The following is a 20617-nucleotide window of genomic DNA, read 5'->3' as shown; positions in this document are numbered from 1 at the left end:
GTAGCATGCTTAATAAATAATTATTGAGTGAATAAATGATGAGTGAATGGTGAAGCAGACATATAATCCCTCTTCCCCTGAATTATGCTGCAGGTTACCCACAAGAAGAGCCCATGGCATGTATGCATGTTGAGCAGTCTGATTTCTCTGGAAAATTAGACAATGAAAATGAAGAAACAGATTTTTCCCAAAAACTATAAGTGAAAGAAAGCTAGTTGGCACAATTGTTCATTGATTCATCTTCTAAACATTTGGGAAGTTAATTAGGAAGCCTCGTCCTTACTGCTAGGTTCACGTGAAGAGGCGGGACTTCATGATTCAATGCAGCTGTTCAGTGGAACTGTCTACACTGGTGGAAATGTTCTCTATGTGGGATGTACAGCACGATGTTCCACCAGCCACCTGTGGCTACTGAGCGCTTGAATAGGGACTAGAATGAGGAACTGAATCTTTCCTTTTGTTTAATTTTAATGAATTTACACTTATATAGTTCCATGTGCCTGGGAGCTGCCATAGTGAATAGTGTGGGGCTAATGAAAAAGAAGAAAAGCATTAAAAGATAAGAACCATGTTCACACAGATATGTGTTCTGTGTGCTTTGGGGACAGAGGTGAGTAAATCTGCAGGCTGTCCAGACAGTGAAAAGGACTGACCGTGTTGAAGCTGCCCTGGGAAGGAATGCTGGAGCCAGGTTCTGGTTGCCCTACAGGACCAGGGAGCCAGAGGTGGAAGTGTGGAGGTCATCCAGAACTGAGAGAACACCTGGAGCATAGTCAGAGAGGCCTAAAGAGTCTTTCCAGCGACTGCAATAATTTTCTAAAAAGTGGTTCTCCCTGGCGGCGATTTTGCACACCTGCCCTAGGGGACATTGGACCGTGTCTAGAGACAGTTTTGGTGTTGTAATCTCGGGCATAGTGGGAGTTGGCTCCTGTCCTCTTGAGGGTAAGGGCAGGGATGGGGCAAACATTCTAAACTGTACAGGACACCCAAACACACAAAATTATTTTGTCCAAAATGTCACTAGGCCTGAGGCTTACATTTCCTGATCTAAAGAAAAAGCAAAGAATATCTATTCACAAGATATGTGAGCGTCTTCCCTGGTGGCCTAGTGGTTAAGTTCGGCACACTCCTCTTCAGCCCAGGTTCAGTTCCTGGTGCTGACTTACACTACTCGTCTGTCAGTGGCCATGCTATGCTGTGGCAGCTCACATACAAAAAGAGGAAGATTGACAGCGGATGTTAGCTCAGGGTGAATCTTCCTCCACAAAAAAAAGATTGTGTGATTTTTGTTCTTGAAACTATTAATATGGTGACACTCATTAATACGCTTTCAATGTTTAAAATATGAAAGAAAAGTCCGTATATTGCTGGAATAAAACACAGTGCTTTATACTCCATGATTTATCAGGTGAGATTTGTAAAAGTCTTTCATTTTGAACCCTTGTGGAAAATAGGCAAAGGTGGCATATTTTTCAGTTTCTATAATGAGGCTACCTGACAGCTTTGAATACCTGAGAAATTTAAAGTCCCCTCTTTACAGTCAAATACCAGTGTGGCTCTTGACCTATGGCAACACTTGCAAATGAGGTCATCGCATATTGAGCCAACCAACCACTCTGAGAGGAAAGATGAGCTGCCAAACCTGAAAATGCTGGTTCAAATGTCTTGTTTTTATGCACATCTAGTAATTTGACTAACCAGTAAGCTATTCTTCATCATTTACAATTTTTCTAAAAGTTTGGTACTTTAGATAACACTGTGGATGAATACTGAGGAAAGGATATCTGAGTATATCTAAGAATATTTTCCTAGCGATTTTTTTCATTCTTTGCCCTTATGTAAAGTCCTAGTCAAGGAATACCTGTGACATGACACTATCAGTGTTCTCACCCAGGAGTCTCATTATTTTAATCATCAAATGACTGTCAACAATCATTTAAATATACACCATAAGTATATTTTTCTTTTTTATTTATAAATTACTTAGCATGTTTGTCTGTCTTAAATATAAAGATGTCTATTTTTTTCAGAATCCAGAGCATCATTTTTTCATGAGCTGAACCTTAGTGTATCATCTTGACCATTTCCTTTCGGAGACAGGTGTTGTAGCCTCGGGTTTAGTTATGTTCCTATCACTGGTGCTATTACAGACACAACTCAGCACTTGAGTATATGCGACACAACGCCCGGAATGTTGAATGTGAACTCTTTGGTCCAATTATCTCCTGAAGGAAAGGTCTTCTGTTCCTATTTCATCATTATTGCATAGAAGCACCATGATTGTTCCTGGTAGTTGAATTGTTATGATGGTAAACACCTACATCTTAGGGCTGATGCCATGACAAATACGGACAGATAGTAAGTGTTGAAACCTTTTGCCTCTGACAACCAGGACAATATTACCATTTGTCCAGAGACAGAACAGGCCTCAGTCATCTCAGGTGACATTTTGTGACATGGCCATAGACTTCTCTTATAAAGAGGGTCAATGGCTAGATTCTGCTCACAGAGATTTATACACGCATGTGGTTGTGCAAGACTTTGAGCACCTGTTACTTCTAATCTTCTGCCACTCTCAGTTTCCAGGGAGCCTCCTAAGTGAATGTCTGAATTTCTGTTCCATGTTCCCAAGGAAATGAGCAGCTTCACTGTGCTATTTCTGGAGCTTATCGTCCCATTTCAGTAGCATCCTTCAATTTTTTCTCTAATCTTTCTGTGGCGGCCTCTCTTCCCTGAGTGCTATAGCTTTGTAGGACTAAGGCACATGGGGTCCTCTTACTGGAGGAAGGGAAAGAGCCCTGGAGGCTGGTGGTAAAAACTTTCAAAAGGTATGTTTCCAGTTGAGGTGAATTAGGCAAGAAAAATCTGTAGAAACGATCCTTGCAGGAAATGTGAAGACATTTTAGGATGTTGTAGGGCCACTGTATTCCAAGATCCCAGGTGAAAAGGAAGTTGAGGGATCTTCAGCATCCGTTCCAAAAGGACCATTCATTTTCCCATCTCCACTTACTATCTGTCTGGATCTGTCATGGTGTCCACTCTAAGGTGTAGATGTTTACCATCATAACAATTCAAAGAGGTATTTTAAATGCCAAATTACCTTCTTAAGTCCACTTAAGGAAAATCTGTTACTGGTTTTTGACTAAGAAAAGCTGTCAATTAGATGGAAAATCACTTTTTGTCTACAGCTGAAATTCACAGACCAGATAGGAACATAAGTGTTGGAGGAAGTGGAGAGCACAGAAGCTGGTTTCCGGGAACAGCATTTTCCAATATCCAAGAAATGACCATGTGATTTCACAGACCCTCCATAAATGCTGGAGGTCTAAATCTTTGTGAGCCCAAGGAGCATTTATTTATATTAAGAGTCTTTTGTTAGCATTCCTATTGTTTTTCATTAGTGCAGTACCATAAATTGTCCCTTTTAAGCAAATTAAAATGCTAGTAAATTCCTGTTAATTTTAGGTTGGACAACCAAGGCAGTGAGACAAAGTGTCAGCTTTCACAGGAATATAGGCTTTATAAAGGATGGCTTTGAATCCAGAATGCCTTTGTCAGTTTCTGATTCTACCATTTTTCACACACTAATTGCTTATTTTTAACATATTCCCAATTCTCACTCTCTATTTCTCCCTCTCTGTATAGGCTGTATTCTCTGTGCTTCTCTGCTGTGTTTAGAAATCATTGAGATATCTGAGTGGAGGGGGGCTGTAATTTGTGCCATTTTCTAACTTCCAACATAGCAGTTTCTTTTCAAGAAATACAGGGGAGGGGCCCAGCCCTGTGCATCAGTGGTTAGGGGCGCACGTTCCACTTGGGCGACCCGGGGTTCGCCAGTTCCGATCCCGGATGCGGACATGGCACTGCTTGGCAAAAAGTATAGAGTGTAGAAAGTAGAGGAAGATGGACACGGATGTTCGCTCAGGGCTAATCTTCCTCAAAAAAAAAAAGGAAAGAAATACAGGGGAAAAGGCAGTGATTTGCTTCGTTGCTATATTTCAGGTTGGAGTACAAGATCGAAAATCAATGAATATCGACACGGGAGGATATTTATTTATAAAGGTGATTCATCCCAAAGGTTAGTATAGAATAAAAATTAGAAAGTAGTTTCTTAATTCTTCCAAGTTTCACAAGGACTGGGACTAGGTAGTGCAGTTGGTGGGCGTAGGGAAAGCAGGTGCAACCTTCCTGACAGTGCCCCTCGCCTTTGCAGAGGGCCCCAGTGGGGAAGGTTAATACAGTGAATACATGTGAATGCAATATGTTTGCCCTTCTCTTGACGACACAGCTCCACCTCATTTCCCAGCCCCCTGCACACAAGGGTGTCCAAATGACTAGTCCTTGTCAACAGAAGGTGATTGGAAGTCACCTGTGTGGAAGTGATGTGACTCTTCCACTTCGCTCTGGTTTCCTCTTGTTCAGCTGATGCCAGAGAAGCATTAAAGCCACTTGTTGACAATAGAAGGTGCCTTGGGCCCTGAATCACCGTGTGGTGCAGAGCTTCTTGCTGACGCATGCGGACATACCTAAGGAGGAAAAAACCTCATCCTGTGCTAGCCACTGAGATATTGTACATTTGTGAAAACAGCTATGTTTAACTTAGGTTGACTTATATCTCGAGGTACGGAGACCATACAACTCTTCCAGGGTCACAAGGCTGCTGGGGACAAACCCAGGTGATAAGCCTCAGCAGTTAGATCTCAGAGCCTGACTCCTACCTGAAGCAAACCACTCCTCCCCTGGTACAGTGAAGAGTGGATTGGGGCAGAAGCGCAGAGGGACCACAGGCCACGGGGCTCCATAGCCACCCAGATCTCTAGGGAGGTCACAACAACAAACTACCTCTGACTGGCAGAAGCAGGGGGGCCCTTAACTGTCTGCAGACTGCAGTGCCTCACGCCTACTTGCCTCTGGTCCAGCCATGCGGGGTCGATACATACAGAGAAACATGACACACTTAATAATTGCCTAAAGACATATTTTCTATGCAGATTGCAATCAGTCTGCCCTAAACAACAAATACTACAACTGAGACAATTCAGAACTGATTGCACATTTATCGTAATTTTAAATATTAAGATGTGTGATAAAGTTATTGGAGTTATGAAAAAACTTAGATTTGAGTAATACATTGTGAAGAGATTATGCATTAAAAATACATGCTGTCTATGATTATAAGTGAAATAATATACTAATGTGCATGGGGTAGATGAAACAAGCCCTACTGTGAAGAGATAAATAATGATGGAAAATTGCAAAAACATGCAGGCGCTGTCCTATACCAAAACAGCGTTTATTTGGTTATTCTCTTTTTGAGGTGGATGTCAGATTCCAAAAGGAATCGAATATTTCTCAGGATGTGGAGTAAGGCGTATTAAGTAGGTAAAAGTGTTGCTCCATGAATTGGAGACAATATTTAACTACAGGCAGGAGACCAGCGTTCTGTGGGAAGCACTGTCAGAGATCCATCTGTGTGCTCCTGCATCAAGGGGGCCAACATCCTTCCTGTGCCTGCCTTGTTTGGAGTATTTCTTCTGTCCTGAGCAAGCATACTCAGACTGACAATACGATAATGTTTATCGGATGTAGTTTCCAGTGACTCTGTTATGTGTCTGCATCACTCCATGCAGTAGTATGTACATTTGGATTGATGGCTGTGACGGCATCTGGAAGATATTTGTAGACGCTGGGAACATGGTGAGCATTAGTCTGAAATAATGTCTCCAAACCGTTGGACGATCAGTTACAGACAGTTCTCCAACATCTGAGGACGGCCCCTTGACCAAGCCGAGCCCCTCCGCAGCCTCTGGAAGAGAGCTGCCGTTTCCCAGCGCCCCTTGCGGCGTGGCTTCCCTCTTACTCCTGAATGCTCCCTACAAACTCCTGGTGGCTCCCGGCAGTTCAGTGGGAAATGAATTACCCAGAAGGCTGTGCGAGTGGGGTCATCGCCCGTCAGCCAATCAAGGCAGAGAAGCCGCGTTTCCGCGGCAGGCGGTGCCGTCAGGCGCGACTTGCAATAACCGCATGGTGCGCGTCGTTCAGTGTGCTGCGGTGTTCCCGCAGGTTGGAGGCTCCGGACCGCCTGTCAAGGCTGAGGGGACAGACGAAGAGGCGTCGCCCCGTGGCCCAGGCGGCTTTGAGACTCGGCGACGCAGCCCGGCGCCTCGTCTGCCACCGCTCCCGGCCCCGCTCCGCCCCCGAGGCCGATGGCGGCGGCCCCGCGGAGGGAGCCGGCTCAGGTGAGCGCTCGGCTCCGGCCCGCCCCGCCCGCAGCGCAGCCCGAGCTCCAGCCCTCCTGCAGCCCAGGCCCCGGGGCCGGGCCGGGGAGGCGCTCGTGGGGCCTGTGGCTGCGGACGGGGTCCCGGGCCGCGGGGCCGGGCAGAGGGGACCTGGGTCCGCGTTGTATTCTAGGGAACAGTGTGAGGGGGGTTCCAGCCTGGACCGGCAGGGGAGGGGCTGCTCCTTCAGTCCGAGGGCCCGGAGCCGGGAGGGCTGTGAACAGAGAGGGACGCGGTGCGTGTTGGGGTTTCAAAAGTTCTCCAGGCGCTGCTCGGAGAGAACGGACGGGAAGGGGTGAGGAGGCCGGGGAGGCGCAGGGAGCGGAGTCCTGGTCCGAGGGCGCAGAGCTGGTGCTCCTGAGGGCCTGATGTTGAGAAGGATCAAAGGTGTAGAGGAAGCCTTCAGAGCAGCACTTGGGGATTTCCTTAAATGCAGAGCTGGGAGTGCAACTGTGGGCACTGAAGACGTGAGAGGTACAATCTACGGAATGACATGCACATTGACAGGAAGCGTGAGCCGATGGCCCTCGGGCCCTGGTATTGGAGACTGAAGGGTGAAGCACAAGCTCATGTTTGGCTGTGTCTTGGAGTCCAAGTCTAGAGTCTCCAGGGGAATTGACTGACAGGGTGGATGAGACCCTACATGCCAGGACCAGAGCTTGGATGAGGTCTCTGTGCCCCCCTGCCTGATGTTTCTGAGGGCTGAACACAGTGAATAAAGGGACCCTGAGGATAGGGTGGGCCTCAGTGGCACCTGGCCTGGAATTCCTCTGAGGTGGGGAGCCGTGGGGGAGGATGAGTGTGTGGTGAGATGGATTGTGGGATCTCAGAGAGAGTGTTGATGGTTTCATCTGTCCCCGTCATTACAGGACAGTGTGACATTTCACGATGTTGCTGTGTACTTCTCCCGGGGGGAATGGAGGCTCCTGGATGAGGCTCAGAGACGCCTGTACCTGGATGTGATGCTGGAGAACTTTGCGCTTTTATCCTCTCTGGGTAAGACTCTCACGGCCTCGCCAGTGAGCTGGACTAAGCTGTATTCCCTCCCCACAGCCCTTCTCAGTCGTTTTTCTCATGGACCGTGGACACCGCTTGCTCCCCCAGCTTTCTGGGTGGTTCCGTGTTGCTAGGGCTGGGTATGTGCACCGCCCTGTTCTCTCCCCTGCAGCCCCAGTACCTGCTGTACGGAGCCCTCTTAGGAAAGGCATCCAGGCAGGGGGTATTGCCGTGAGCTTCACGGATTCCACCGAGCTTGCCCTCTCTGGGTCATTGTTTCCAGATCCATATCACTTCTGTATCCCAGGCTTTATTCCTTCTTTTCCCTGACGTTTCCTTATGGCCACTTGTGCCAGGCATGTAGGCATTGTCATGGTCACTACTTACCTGAACCATGGGATGTTTTTCATTGCCTTCCTGCATGGTTTGTAGTGTTTAGATCAGTTTCCTTTCCCTTGTTTTCAGTCGTGTCTAGATAGAAAATTATATACATTCGTCCCTTGGTGTTCATGGAGTGTTGGTTCCATCCGCCCCATGGATACCAAAATCCAAAAACTCTCAAGTCCCTTATTTGCTCTTTGCATATAACCCACCTACATTCTCCTGTATACTTTAAATCATCTCTAGATTAATCATAATACCTAATACAATGTAAATGCCATGTAAATAGTTGACTACACTTGTCTTCATTCACGTGTATTCACTATCGTTCTCAGTGCCTGGCAAATTTAAGGTTTGCTTTTTGAAACTTTTCTGGAATTTTCTTTTTTCAAATATTTTTGATCCATGGTTCATTGAATCCACGGATGTGGAACCCATGGATATGGACGTCAACTGTATAGTAAAATGTGTAACGTGATGATTTGATATATATATATATATGCATTGTGAAATAGTTGCCACAATGAAGTTAACTAAACATCCATCACCTCGTAAAGTTACCTTATTATTATTTTGTTGTTGTTATGAATGCTTTACATCTATTCTCGGTACATTTCAGGTATACAGTAGAGTATGAACTACAGTCACCATGCTGTATGTTACATTCTCAAAACTTACTCATAACTGCACGTTTGTACCTTTTGACGAACGTCACCCTGTTTCCCCCATGCCCCAGCTCCTGGCATTCTACTGTTTCTATGATTTTTATTTATTTATTTTTTACATGCCAACCGCAGTGAACCAGAGTTCCCTTACATCTGCACCCTCCCCCAGACTTGTTATCTCTGCTCTTTCTGATGGTAGCCATTTTATCAGGTGTGAGGTGATATCTCTCTGTGCTTTTGATTTGTATTCTCCTGATGGTTAGTGAAGAGGAGCATTTTTTCATATACCTGTTGGCCATTTGTAGATCTTCTTTCATAGAACATCTGTTCATGTCCTTTGCCCATTTTTAACTGGATCGTTCTGTTGCTATTGAGTTGTGTGAGTACTTTATATATTTTAGATATTGATCCTTTATGAGATGCAACATTTGCAAATATTTTCTCCCTTTTTATTTTGATTGCTTCCTTTGCTATGCAGAAGCCTTTTAGTTTCATATAGCCCGACTTGTTTATTTTTGCCTTTGTTGCCTGTGCTTTTGGTGTCATATCCAAAAAATCGTTACCAAAATCAATGTCAAGGAGCTTTTTCTGTTTTGTTCAAAGAGTTGTATATATTCATGTCTTACATTTAAGCCTTTAACCTAATTGAAGTTAATTTTTGTGAGTGGTTTAGGATAGGGTTCTGGTTTCATTTTTTTGTGTGTGCTTATCCTGTTTTCCTATTTATTCAAGAGACTATCCTTTCCTCATTGTGTGTTCTTGGCACACTTGGCAAGTAGTTGATTGTGTAAGTGTGGGTTTATTTCTAAGTTCCATGTTCTGTTTCATAGGTCTGTGTGTCTTTTTTTTTCAGTACTGTCCTGTTTTGATTACCGTTGTTGTATAATATATTTTGAATCATGAAGTGTGATGCCTCTAACTTTTATCTTTTTGATCAAGATTTGAGGTCATTTGTGATTCAAATTTTAGCATTCTTTCTCTATTTCTGGTAAAAATACTGTTGGAATTTTGGTAGAGGTTGCATTGAATCTGTAGGTTGCTTTAGGTAATAGAGATATTTTATCAATCATAATTCTTCCAATCCAGGAACATGGAATGTGTTTGCATGTATTTGTGTCTTCAGTCTCTTTCATTGGAGTCTTATAGTTTTCAGTGTACACATCTTTTCCCTGCTTGATTAAATTTATTTATCAGTCTTTTGTTGTTTTTCATGCTGTTATAAATGGGATTGATGTCTTAATTTCTTTCTTTTCTTTTTTTTTTTTTTCCTGAGGAAGATTCTCCCTGAGCTAACATCTGTGCCAATCTTCCTGTGTTTTGTATGTGGGTCCCCCTCACGGCATGGCCCCTGATGAATGGTGTACATTTGCGCCCAGGAACCAAACCCGGCTGCCAAGGTGGAGCACGCCAAATTTAACTGTTAAGGCCATGGGGCTGACCCCTGATTTCTTAATGTTTATTGAGATATTTTATGATGAGTGTGTAGATGCAACTGATTTTTGTGTCTTGATTTTCGTATTCTGCAAATTTACTGAGTTCATTTATTTGTTCTGACAGTTTTTTAGTGGAGGTTTTATTGTTTTCTTTATATAAGATCGTGTCATCTGCAAATTCAGTTTTACTTCTTTTTTTGTTTGTTTGGAGAACTTTCATTTGTTTTCCTTGCCTTATTGTGCTGGCTAGGACTTGTAGTACTGTTTCAAACAGCAGTGATGGGGGTAGGTATCCTTTACTTGTTCCTAATCTTAGAGGAAGAGCTTTTATCTGGTCCCTGTGGGCTTATCATATATGACCTTTGTGATATTGAGGTACATTCCTTCTGTGCCTAATCTTTTGAGAGGTTTTATCATGAAAGGGTTCTGAATTTTCTCGAATGCTTTTCTGCATCTATTGAGATGATCAAATGGTGTTTTGCTTCATTCTGTTCATGTGGTCTACCACATTTATTGACTTCCTTATGATGAACTACTTGCATCCCAAGGATAAATGCCACTTGGTCACAGTGTATGATTCTTTTCATGTGCTGTTGAATTGGGTTTCCTAGGATTTTGTTGAGTTTTTTAACATCTGTTCATCAGGGATGTTGGCCTGTAATTTGCTTGTAGTGTCCTTGTCTGGCTTTGGTATCAGGTTGAGTTGGCCTCCTGAAATGAGTTTGGAAGTGTTCCTTCATCTTCTAATTTTTGGAAGACTCTGGGAAAAACTGATGTTAATCCTTGTTAAAATGTTGATAGAATTCATCAGTGAATCTGTCTGTGGCCTTTTCTTGGGAGATTTTTGATTACCAATTCAGTTCTTTACGTGCTATTCATCTATTCAGATTTTCTGTTTCTTCATGAATCAGTTTTGGTAGGTAGTATGTTTCTAGGAATTTATCTGTGTGTTCTAGGTTATCTAATTTGTTGGCGTATAGCATTTCATAGTAGTCATATGATCCTTTGTGTTTCTGTGCTATTGGTTATAATTCCTCCTCTTTTATTTGTGAGTTAATTCATTTGAATTTTCTATTATAAGTTAGTCTGGCTACAGGTTTGTCCATTTTGTTTATCTTTTCAGAAAACTAGCTCTTAGCATTGTGGATCTTATTAATTTATGTTTTTTAGGAAGATTAGCCCTGAGCTAACATCTGCCACCAACCCTCCTCTTTTTGCTGAGGAAGACTGGCCCTGAGCTAACATCCGTGCCCATCTTCCTCTAGTTTATATGTGGGATGCCTGCCACAGCATAGCTTGACTAGTGGTGTGTAGGTCTGCACCGAACTGGCAAACCCCAGGCTGCTGAAGCAGCATAGGCGAACTTAACCGCTGCACCACCAGGCTGGTCCCTTTTTATTATTTTTATAGCTTCTTCTTTATTTATTTCTGCTCTGATCTTTGCTATTCTTTGTTCCGCTAACTTTTGTCTTAGTTTGTTGTTTTTCTAGTTCCTCAGAATGTAAAGTTGGGTTGTTTATTTGTGATCTTTCTTTTTTCTTAATTCTGGCATTTATCACTCTTAAACTTTCCTCTTAGAACTGCTTTTGCCCATTCCATATGTTTTGTTTTCATTTTCTTTTGGCTCAAGATATTTCTTTGTTTTCCTTTGACCTCTTGATTGGTTAGGGGTGTGTTGTTTAATGTCCACGTATTTGAATTTTTCAGCTTTCATTCTGTTTCTGATTTCTAGTTTGATCCATTGTGTTAGGAGGAGGTACTTGATATGATTTTAGTCTTCTGAAATTTGTTAAGACTTGACATAAGACAATCTGTCCTAGAGAATATTCCATATGCATTGGGAAGAATGTATTCTGCTAAAGTAGCATAGAATGTTGTTTATATGTCTGTTACATCCATTTGGACTAAAGTGTTGTTCAGTTCAAATATATCCTTATTAATTTTCTGTCTGGGTATCTACCCATGATTGAAAGGGGGATATTGAAGTTCCCTCTTAATGTTCTCTTGCTGTTTTTTCTGCCTTCAGATCTGTTTGTATTTGCTTAATACTTAATTTAGATGGTTTGATGTATGGTGCATATATACATGCAGTCGTTACGTTCTCCTGATGGATCGACTTCTTTGTCATTATATAATGACCTTCTCTGTCTCTTCCGACAGCTTTTGACTAAAAGTCCCTTTTATGTCATATATGTATTGCTACCCTTGCGCCCTAGGTTTCCATGTGCATGGAGTATCTTTTTTAATCCCTTCACTTGCAGCCTGTGTGTGTCCTGAAAGCTAAAGTTACTCTATTGTAGGCAGCATAGGATCTTGGTATTTTCTTCTGTTCAGCCACTGTATGTGTTTTCATTGGAGAATTTTATTAGGACCTACTATTGCCATTTTGTTAAGTATTGTCTGGTGTTTTGTAGTTCCTTGGTTCCTTTCTTCCTCTCTTGCTGTCCTCCTCTGATTTTCCGTGATGATATGCTTTCATTCCTTTCTGTTTCTCTTTTGTGTATCTACTATAGTTTTTTGCTTTGTCATTACCATGAGGCTTATATGAAACATCTTATAGTTACAGCCTTGTATTTTAAGCTGATAATTTAACTTGGATCATGTACAAAAACTCTAGCCTTTTACTCCCCCCATATACATTTTATGTTTTTAATGTCACAGTTTACATCTTTTATATTGTGTAACCATTAACAAATTATTACAGGTATAGTTATTTTTCATACTCTTTATCTTTTCCCCTTTATACTAGAGTTGAGTGTTTAATGCACCATTACAGTATTAGAGTATTCTGAATTTGACTGTATACTTACCTTTACCAGTGTGTTTTATGTTTTTGTGTTACTAATTACTGTACTTTCAATTCAGCTTGAAGAACTTTAGCATTTCTTGGAGGGTGGGTCAGGTGGTGATGATTCCCTCAGCTTCCGTTGGTCTGGGAGTCTTTTTCTCTCCTTCATTTCTTTATTTTTAATTTTTATTTTGTTTTTAATTTTTTGCTGAGGAAGACTAGCCCTAAGCTAACATCTGTACCAGTCTTCCTCCACTTCGTATGTGGGACGCTGCCATGGCATGGCTAGTGAGTGGAGTAGGTCTGCACCCGGGATCCAAGCCCGTGACCCCTGGGCCACTGTAGTGGAGCGCGTGGAACTTTAACCACTCGGCCACAGGGCCGGCCCCGTCTCTTGCATTTCTCAAGGGCAGCTTTGCTGGTAAAGTATTCGTTTGCAGTTTTTTTCTTTCAGCATTTAGAACATCATCCCACTCTCCCCTGCTATGCAGTGTTTCAGCAAAGAAAACTGCTCTTATCCTTATGATGGTTCCCTTGTATAAGATGAGTTTCTTTTCTCTTGCAGTTTTCAGCATTCTCTTTTTCATTACTTCTTTATTTTATTATATGTCTTGGTGAAGTCCTATTTGGATTGAACTTGTTTGGGGACTTATGAGCATCATGTGCCTGGATGTCCACTTCTCCCCCAGATTTGAGATGTTTCCATCCATTATTTCTTTTTTTTTTTTTTGAGGAAGACTAGCCCTGAGCTAACTACTGCCGGTCCTCCTCTTTTTTGCTGAGGAAGCCTGGCCCTAAGCTAACATCTGTGCCCATCTTCCTCTACTTTTTTTTTTTATGTGTGGGATGCCTACCACAGCATGGCTGCCAAGCAGTGCCATGTCTGCACCCGGGATCTGAACCGGCGAACCCGGGCCGCTGAGAAGCGGAATATGTGAACTTAACCGCTGCGCCACCGGGCCGGCCCCCATTATTTCTTTCAATAAGCTTTCTACCGCTTCCCCTCTCTCTTCTCCTTCTTGGGCTCCCATAATGGGAATACTGTTTTGTTTCATGATGTCCCATAATTCAGGTAGGCTTTCTTCACTCTGTAGTTCTTTTGTCTTTTTTCTTTGAGTGGATGATTTCAAAGGACCTACCTTCAGTTTCATGTTCATTCTTTGGATTGATCAAGTTGGCTATTGATGCTCTCTATTGCATTTTTTCATTCATTATAGTCTTCAGCACTGTTATTTCTGTTAGGTTCTTTTTTGTATTTTCTATCTTTCTGTTGAAAATCTTGTTTTGTTTGCATGTTGTTTTCCGTATTTTGTTGAGTTGTTTATTTCTGTTTTCTTGTAGCTTGCAGAGCTTCCTTAAAACAATTACTTTGAAGTCTTTGTCTGATGGTTCATAGATATACATTTTTTTGGTGTTACTGATGGCTGATTGTGTTCTTTTAGGGGTGTCATGTTTTCTGTATTTTTGTATTTCTTGCAGCCTTGTGCTGGTGTCTATATACAATACATGGAGCAGTCACTTCTTCTAGATTTGACTGAAAGGTTTTGGTGAGGAAGCTCTTCACCTATGTGAGGGTGTAGCTGTACCATCTTTGGGGTCTGACAGTTCCTACTACAGGAAAGCCCAGCAGTTTAGTGTCTGTGCAGCTATGTCACCTGAGGTCAGCATCAGCGAGATTGCAGGGGTCTTCAACAGCTAAGGGTGTAGGTGTTCACAGCAGTGGGGAATACCACTGGGGACCTCCTGATCTCTTTCTCCCACGGGAAATATTTTGTCTGGGATTCCCTCTTAATGCCAAGTCTGGTTCTTGGGTGCCTTCATGGTGGTGGTGGCGGCATTGGTGTCCGTGGTGCAGGTATGGATCTGGGTTCTAAGGTGTGAACAGATGTGGAGTAGTAGTAGTTCTAGGGTCCCAGATGCTGAATAGCCTGCAGCGGCATTGAGTTCACGTTGTAAGATGCAGTCATACACTGAGCAGTGATGAAGCCTCTGACCAGGACTGAACACAGGCAGTGTCTCTGGGGTCTGAGCAGCTGGCTAGCCCACAGCAGCCATGGTTCTGGTGCCTGAGGTACAGGCGCTTGGGTGATAGTCTTGGAGTAAGGTTGTGGAGCATGGGCAACCCTGGAGCAGTTGTGGCTCTGGTGTCTGGGGTGTGTGCAGGGTTGAAGGGATGGCTTCTGCTCATGGAATGAAGCAATAGCTTCTGCTCTTGCAGGGGCGCAGCTTAGCAAATTATTCTCTGGCAAGTTTCCCTTGGTGATAGCTGTTAGTTACCTTAGTGTGAAAACTGCCAGTGTCTCTGAAGAGCAGGGAGATGGGGGGTCCATGTCTGTAAACACTTGGCCTCCTCTGCTGTGCATACTGCTGCTGGCCACAGGTGTCGGGGGGCCGTGGAGGTTCTCTGCAGCAGAGGCTGCTAGGGTCCTCTGCAGGGCAGGCCATTGGGGACCATGATGGCATCTGTCCTTTGGCTGATACACACAGCCTTACCCTTCTTATTTCCTGGTCGTTTCCAGGTGTCTTCACTAAGTCACTGTCCTCAGTGATCTTTTCTGTGTGGTTATTCTCTGTTTTATGTTCCACTGTGTTGCTGTGGTGTTTTCATTGGGCTGTTGAGCCCTCCAAGGGCCAATTTTGATCATAGATAGCTGTCTAATTGTTTCTTGTTGGTGGCAAAGGCTGGATTCCTCCTCCAGCCCACTGAGATCACTCACCTGGATCTCTTTTCTGTGGTCTGTTGTGGGCTGAGTTGCTCTGGGACAGTGCAGGCCATTCACTTCTCCTGTCATTCCCTTAGGACTTGTAGCCTCCGTGTCCCATGCAGTTGCCCAGCTAAGGCTTAGGAGGAAGAGTTCTTTGTGTGTCGCAGGATAGACATGACTACAGCCATGGCAGGCTGGGCTCGGGGACCTGGGTCTGCTGAGTGGCAGCTGGGGACAGTGTGCTTCAGGCCCGTGTTCAGATCGTAGCAGGAGCCTCCCTTGTTCATCCAAGTTTGGTTCCATTGCCTGTGGCCACCCTCCATTTCTACCTTGCCTTCTCCATATTGACACTTTGGTAAGTTGTCAGTTCTACATGTCATTTCCTGTGTGACTTCAAGTCCAGGGATAATCTCCACCTCTCTGGACTCCATGTATGACTCATTTTTCTCACCACTTCTTCTGCAGTGTTCTCCACCAGTGGCCCTCTTGTGTTGGGCTGTGAACTGTGAACATATCCTTAAATTGACCTTGAGCAGCAGCAAATCTGATGTGATTAGATTTTCATGGGCTTGGCTGCACCTTCTGCTGAGCCTCACATCAGCAGCAGAAAAGGTCCTGCAGGAAGCTGTGGGCAGAGAACAAAGTGTAGATGCTGCTTCTCCTCCTTGTGTCACATGCTGTCTTTGTATCCTTCTCCTGGCGAGGTCTCCAACAGTCTGTGACCTTAGGGGCCCAGTAATACACAAAAGCCAGCTTCCCCTTCAACTGGATTCCAACTCCCTTATCTTGAAAAGCATCCCATAGATTCACTGTGAGATGAGACAGATGCTCGTTTGTGCTGGGGTTGCCCCTCCCTGTGGTCAACATGTACTTCACCAGGATTTCTTTGCCTTCAGGTTGCTGCTGTGGAGCAGAGGGTCTGGAGGCTCCCTTTGAACGGAGCGTTTCTGTAGAAGTTTCAGCTGCCAGGGCTCCCAAGGCAGCCCCATCTTCCCAGAAGACCCACCCCTGTGAGATGTGTGGTCCAGTCTTGAGAGAGATTTTCCACTTGGCTGAGCAGCAGGGAACACAACACAGCCTGAAGCTGTTGAGGTGTGGGGCTTGTGCGAAACAGTTTGAGTTCAGTGCAAAGTTTCAACGGCACCAGGAACAGCACATGGGGGAGAAACCCTTCAGAAGCAGTGTGGAAATGGCCTCATTTGTGAAAAGCTGCAGATTCCATGTTTCGGGGAAGCCCTGTCCGTCAGGGGAGGTTGGGAAGGACTTCCTGGCCAGCTTGGGACATCAGCAGCAACAGACCACTCATACCAGGGAGAAGCCAAACAAAATCATCCAGTGTGAGGCCACTTCACCAAGCAGAAGTCATTACACCTGGGGAGAATTCAAGAAAGCCCTCAGCCCCAAAGGCACACTTATTCAGGACCAAGATGTCCACACTGGACAACAGTGTTTTGTGTGCCGTGAGTGTGGGAAAACATTCAGGTACAAATCCTCATTTGTTATGCACCAGAGAGTCCACCCTGAAAGAGGGCTTCATGTGTGTAGAGAATGTGGCAAATCTTTTAGGCGAAGCTCGGCCCTTGTTCAACATCGAAGAATTCATTCTGGGAAAAGGCTGTGGAAGTGTAGCAAATGTGGGAAATCCTTAAGCCACCAATCTGTCCTCATTGATCCCCAGAGAGGGCACAGTGGAGAGACCAGCTTTGTGTGCAGTGAATGTGCAAAACCTTTTAGCCATAGCTCTGTGTTCATTCAGCACAGGAGAGTTGAAGTTGGAGAGAGGCCTTATAAATGTAGTGACTGTGGGAAATCTTTTACCTCTAGCTCTGCCCTCAGTTACCATCAGAGATCTCACACAGGAGAAAGGCCTTATGAGTGCAGTGATTGTGGAAAGTCTTTTATCTCCAGATCTGACCTTCGTTATCATGAGAGAGTTCATTCTGGAGAAAGGCCTCACAAGTGCAGTGAATGTGGCAAATGTTTTATCACTCGTACTGCTCTCCGTTATCATCACAGAGTTCACACTGGAGAAAGGCCTTTTGAGTGTAGTGAATGTGGGAAGTCCTTTACCCAAAGATATCTCCTCATTACACACCTAAGAGTTCACTCAGGAGAAAGGCCTTATGAATGCACTGAATGTGGGAAAACTTTTACTTCCAGCATTAACCTTCGTCAACACCAGAGAGTTCACATGGGAGAAAGGCGTTATGAGTGCCGTGAGTGTGAGAAATCTTTTAAAAATAGGTGCACACTCATTCAGCACCGGAGAATTCACACAGAAGAAAATCCTTATGTGTGCAGTGAATGTGGGAAATCTTTTTCCTGTAGTTCTACCCTCTATTATCATCAGAGAGTTCATACAGGAAAAAGGCCTTACACATGTGGTGAATGTGGGAAATCTTTTACTTCTAGTTCTGCCCTTCGTTATCATCAGAGAGTTCACACAGGAGAAAGGCCTTATGAGTGCAGTGAATGTGGGAAATCTTTTACCTCTAGCTCAAGCCTCCGTTATCATCACAGAGTTCACACTGGAGAAAGACCTTATGAGTGCAGCGAATGTGGAAAAACCTTTAAGGATAGATCACAATTCAGTAAACACCAGAGAGCTCACACTGGAGAAAGGCCTTATGAGTGTAATGAATGTGGGAAATCTTTTAGCCAAAAATCTAACCTCTCAATACATCAGAAAATTCATAATAGAGAAAGGTCTTATGAGTGCAGAGAATGTGGCAAATCTTTTACCTCTACCTCTGGCCTTAGTTATCATCAGAGAGTTCACTCAGGAAAAAGGCCTTATGAATGTGGTGAATGTGGCAAATCTTTTATCTCTAGTTCCCACCTTCATCATCATCAGAGAATTCACACAGGAGAAAAGCCTTATGTGTGCATTGAATGTGGGAAATCTTTTACCAGTAGTGGCACCCTCACATATCATCTGAGAGTTCACACAGGAGAAAGGCCTTATGAGTGCAGTGAATGTGGAAAATCTTTTACCGTTAATTCCACCCTCCGTTATCATCAGAGAGTTCACACAGGAGAAAGGCCTTATGAGTGCCGTGAATGTGGAAAATCTTTTATCTCTAGCTCCAAACTCCGTTGTCATCAGAGAGTTCACACTGGAGAGAAACCTTATGAGTGCAGTGAGTGTGGGAAGTCTTTTATCTCTAGGCCCCATCTCCGTTACCATCAGAATTCACACAGGAGAAAAGGTTTATGATTGCAGTGAACGTGGGAAGTTTTTTATGAGATTATCTACCCTCTCTCAACATCAGAGAGTTCACACTAGAGAATGGCCTTAGATGGGCAGGGGAATGTACAGTTTCCTATTTAGTGGACTGACACCAGAGGAAACTGAGGAGCCATCTGTTGGAATTGATACTCATACATCTGAACATGCAGTGGGGAGATTTCCTATAAGATTAAGTCATGAGGGAAAGTTGTGTAAGTATGTTGTCCTTTCTAAACTGTCCAAGGCTCTTTCTAGATTTATGTCACTCCTAGTTTCTGTGGCTAAACCATTTCGTCTTTACCACCTGGCAGGTCCACACAGTGTGTGTCAGTCACCACCCCAGTGTGTTCAGAGAAGCTGACCTCTGTTCTCCCACGTATTAGAGCAAGTTAGCAGTCACCTGAGCCCTCGGGGGTCAGCTTTCCCTCTGCCTTGACTACCTTGCACATGGACCTGAGTCACTGTTGGCCCAGAGAATACCATGAGTTGGGCTGGCAGCTTGCAGAGAATGACTGACTTTTTCAGGACGTGTGGTGTCACATGATACTTGGGATGAACTTTTCCAGCTTCAAAGTCATGAACTTGAACTGCGTGCTGCACGTTGCTTTGTCTGATACAATAATGAAGGCCTTACAGTTTAAATCCTCCTTCATCTAAGGTGTTTATTTACTGTGTCGGGTAGTTCATAAACAGATTTTAGCTCTACAAGCATGAAGGGGTGAAAGACTTTTTAGGTGTCTCATACTTTGCCTGAGGAGAGACAGTGTGATGACAGAAAATAACTTGCCACTTTTGACAGAATTTCCATTGCTGCTCACAGCCTCCCAGGAAAGACTGCAGGGCTTTCTGGTCCTCATTTGAGGCCTGGATGCTGTGATTCAGGAGGCTCAGTGATGATCCTGACAAGAGGGTTGGTGTGAGAACTTCAAGTGCATTTGAGAGTAGCAGAGATTTTTTCCTTGTGGGGTTCCCTGACCGATTATCAACCCACCCCAGCAGTGAGAGCTCTGAATCTTAACTGCTAGACCACCACAATGTAGGGTTGTAAACTTTTCCAAAAAGAGTGGGACATACAGATTTTCCTTCCTCTTGAGCCTTTTTTTTTTTTTTTTTTTTTGTAAGGAAGATTGACCCTGAGCTATCATCTGTTCCCAATCTTCCTCTGTTTTATGTGGGATGCTGCCGAGTGTGGCATGAGGAATGGTGCTAGGTCCTCACCAGGGAACCCCTGGCTGCGAAAGGACAGCCTGCAAACTTAACTCCTGTACCACCAAGCCGGCCGCAGTCTTGAGCCAGTTTGTAAGGCTAATGGTATCACATGTACTAAACTGCATGTATCTAAAGTGTACAATTCTGATAAGTTTTGACATAGGTATGAACCTCTGAAACCATCATCACAGTCCTGAGAATGACCTTAGGTGTCTCGGTATATTTACATCACATCCTATCGTGATCTCTGCTCGACCTTCCCACCTCTCCAGCTACCGTATCATTTACTTTCCTACAGTAGATACCTTTGCATTTCCTTGAATTTATATGATTGGAATCATAAACTGTTTATTGTTTTTTCTGATTTCCTTTATGTTTCATAATTAGAGACCCAGCAATGATGATATATGAGTAGCTCATCTTTTGCTGAGTAATATCCTTATCTTTGGATATACCCCTGATATACCCATTCATCTGCTTATGGGCTTTTAGAATATTGCTAGATTTTTACTATTGAAAATAAAGCTGTTACAAACATTCGTGTCAGTTCTTTATATGTTTCTTTTATCATTTGTCAGTAAGTAAGAGGGCAATGTCTGAACCACAGGGTAGATGAATGTTTAACTCTAGAAGAAACTGCCAGACTGTGATCTACCATGATTGCTCCCTTTGCACTCGCATCAGGAGTGTGTGAGGTCGACTTCCTCCAGATCCCTTTAAGTACATGATAGGGTCTTCAGTGTCAGCCTTTTAATAAGTGTGTAGTGCTATCTCAGTGTCGTTTTAATTGCATTGCCCAAAGAATTTGTGATTTTGAGCATTTTTCATTATTTCCCAATTGTTTATTTTTTGTACGATTTCTGTTCCTTCCAATTGCCTAGTTTCTTACAATTGAGTTATGGCTATTTCCCTCTTCATTTTCAAATGAGAGTC

The 20617-nt window shown here is 43.7% G+C and overlaps 1 protein-coding gene across 10 annotated transcripts in view; it reads left to right on the top strand.

The window, feature by feature from the left end:
• The window catches only part of LOC103563470 (zinc finger protein 256-like), a 106684-nt gene extending 86461 nt beyond the window's left edge, over positions 1-20223 (top strand). For 6 of the 10 annotated variants that reach the window (XM_070558778.1, XM_070558776.1, XM_070558780.1 and 3 more), the window contains 4 exons: positions 4003-4078; positions 6064-6239; positions 7148-7274; positions 16143-20223. In XM_070558778.1, coding sequence (XP_070414879.1) covers positions 6207-6239; positions 7148-7274; positions 16143-18463 — 2481 coding nt within the window. In that variant the 5' untranslated portion in view covers positions 4003-4078; positions 6064-6206 and the 3' untranslated portion in view covers positions 18464-20223. The remainder of the gene's footprint in view (positions 1-4002; positions 4079-6063; positions 6240-7147; positions 7275-16142) is intronic. The other 4 variants (XM_070558782.1, XM_070558777.1, XM_070558784.1 and 1 more) reach the window with 2 other exon arrangements.
• Positions 20224-20617: the final 394 nt, after the last annotated feature.

The sequence above is a fragment of the Equus przewalskii genome, chromosome 9, assembly GCF_037783145.1.
Source record: "Equus przewalskii isolate Varuska chromosome 9, EquPr2, whole genome shotgun sequence".
NCBI classification, from domain to species: Eukaryota; Metazoa; Chordata; class Mammalia; order Perissodactyla; family Equidae; genus Equus; species Equus przewalskii.
Note: the sequence above shows the minus strand (reverse complement) of the source record. Positions and strands in the feature narration are given on the sequence as shown.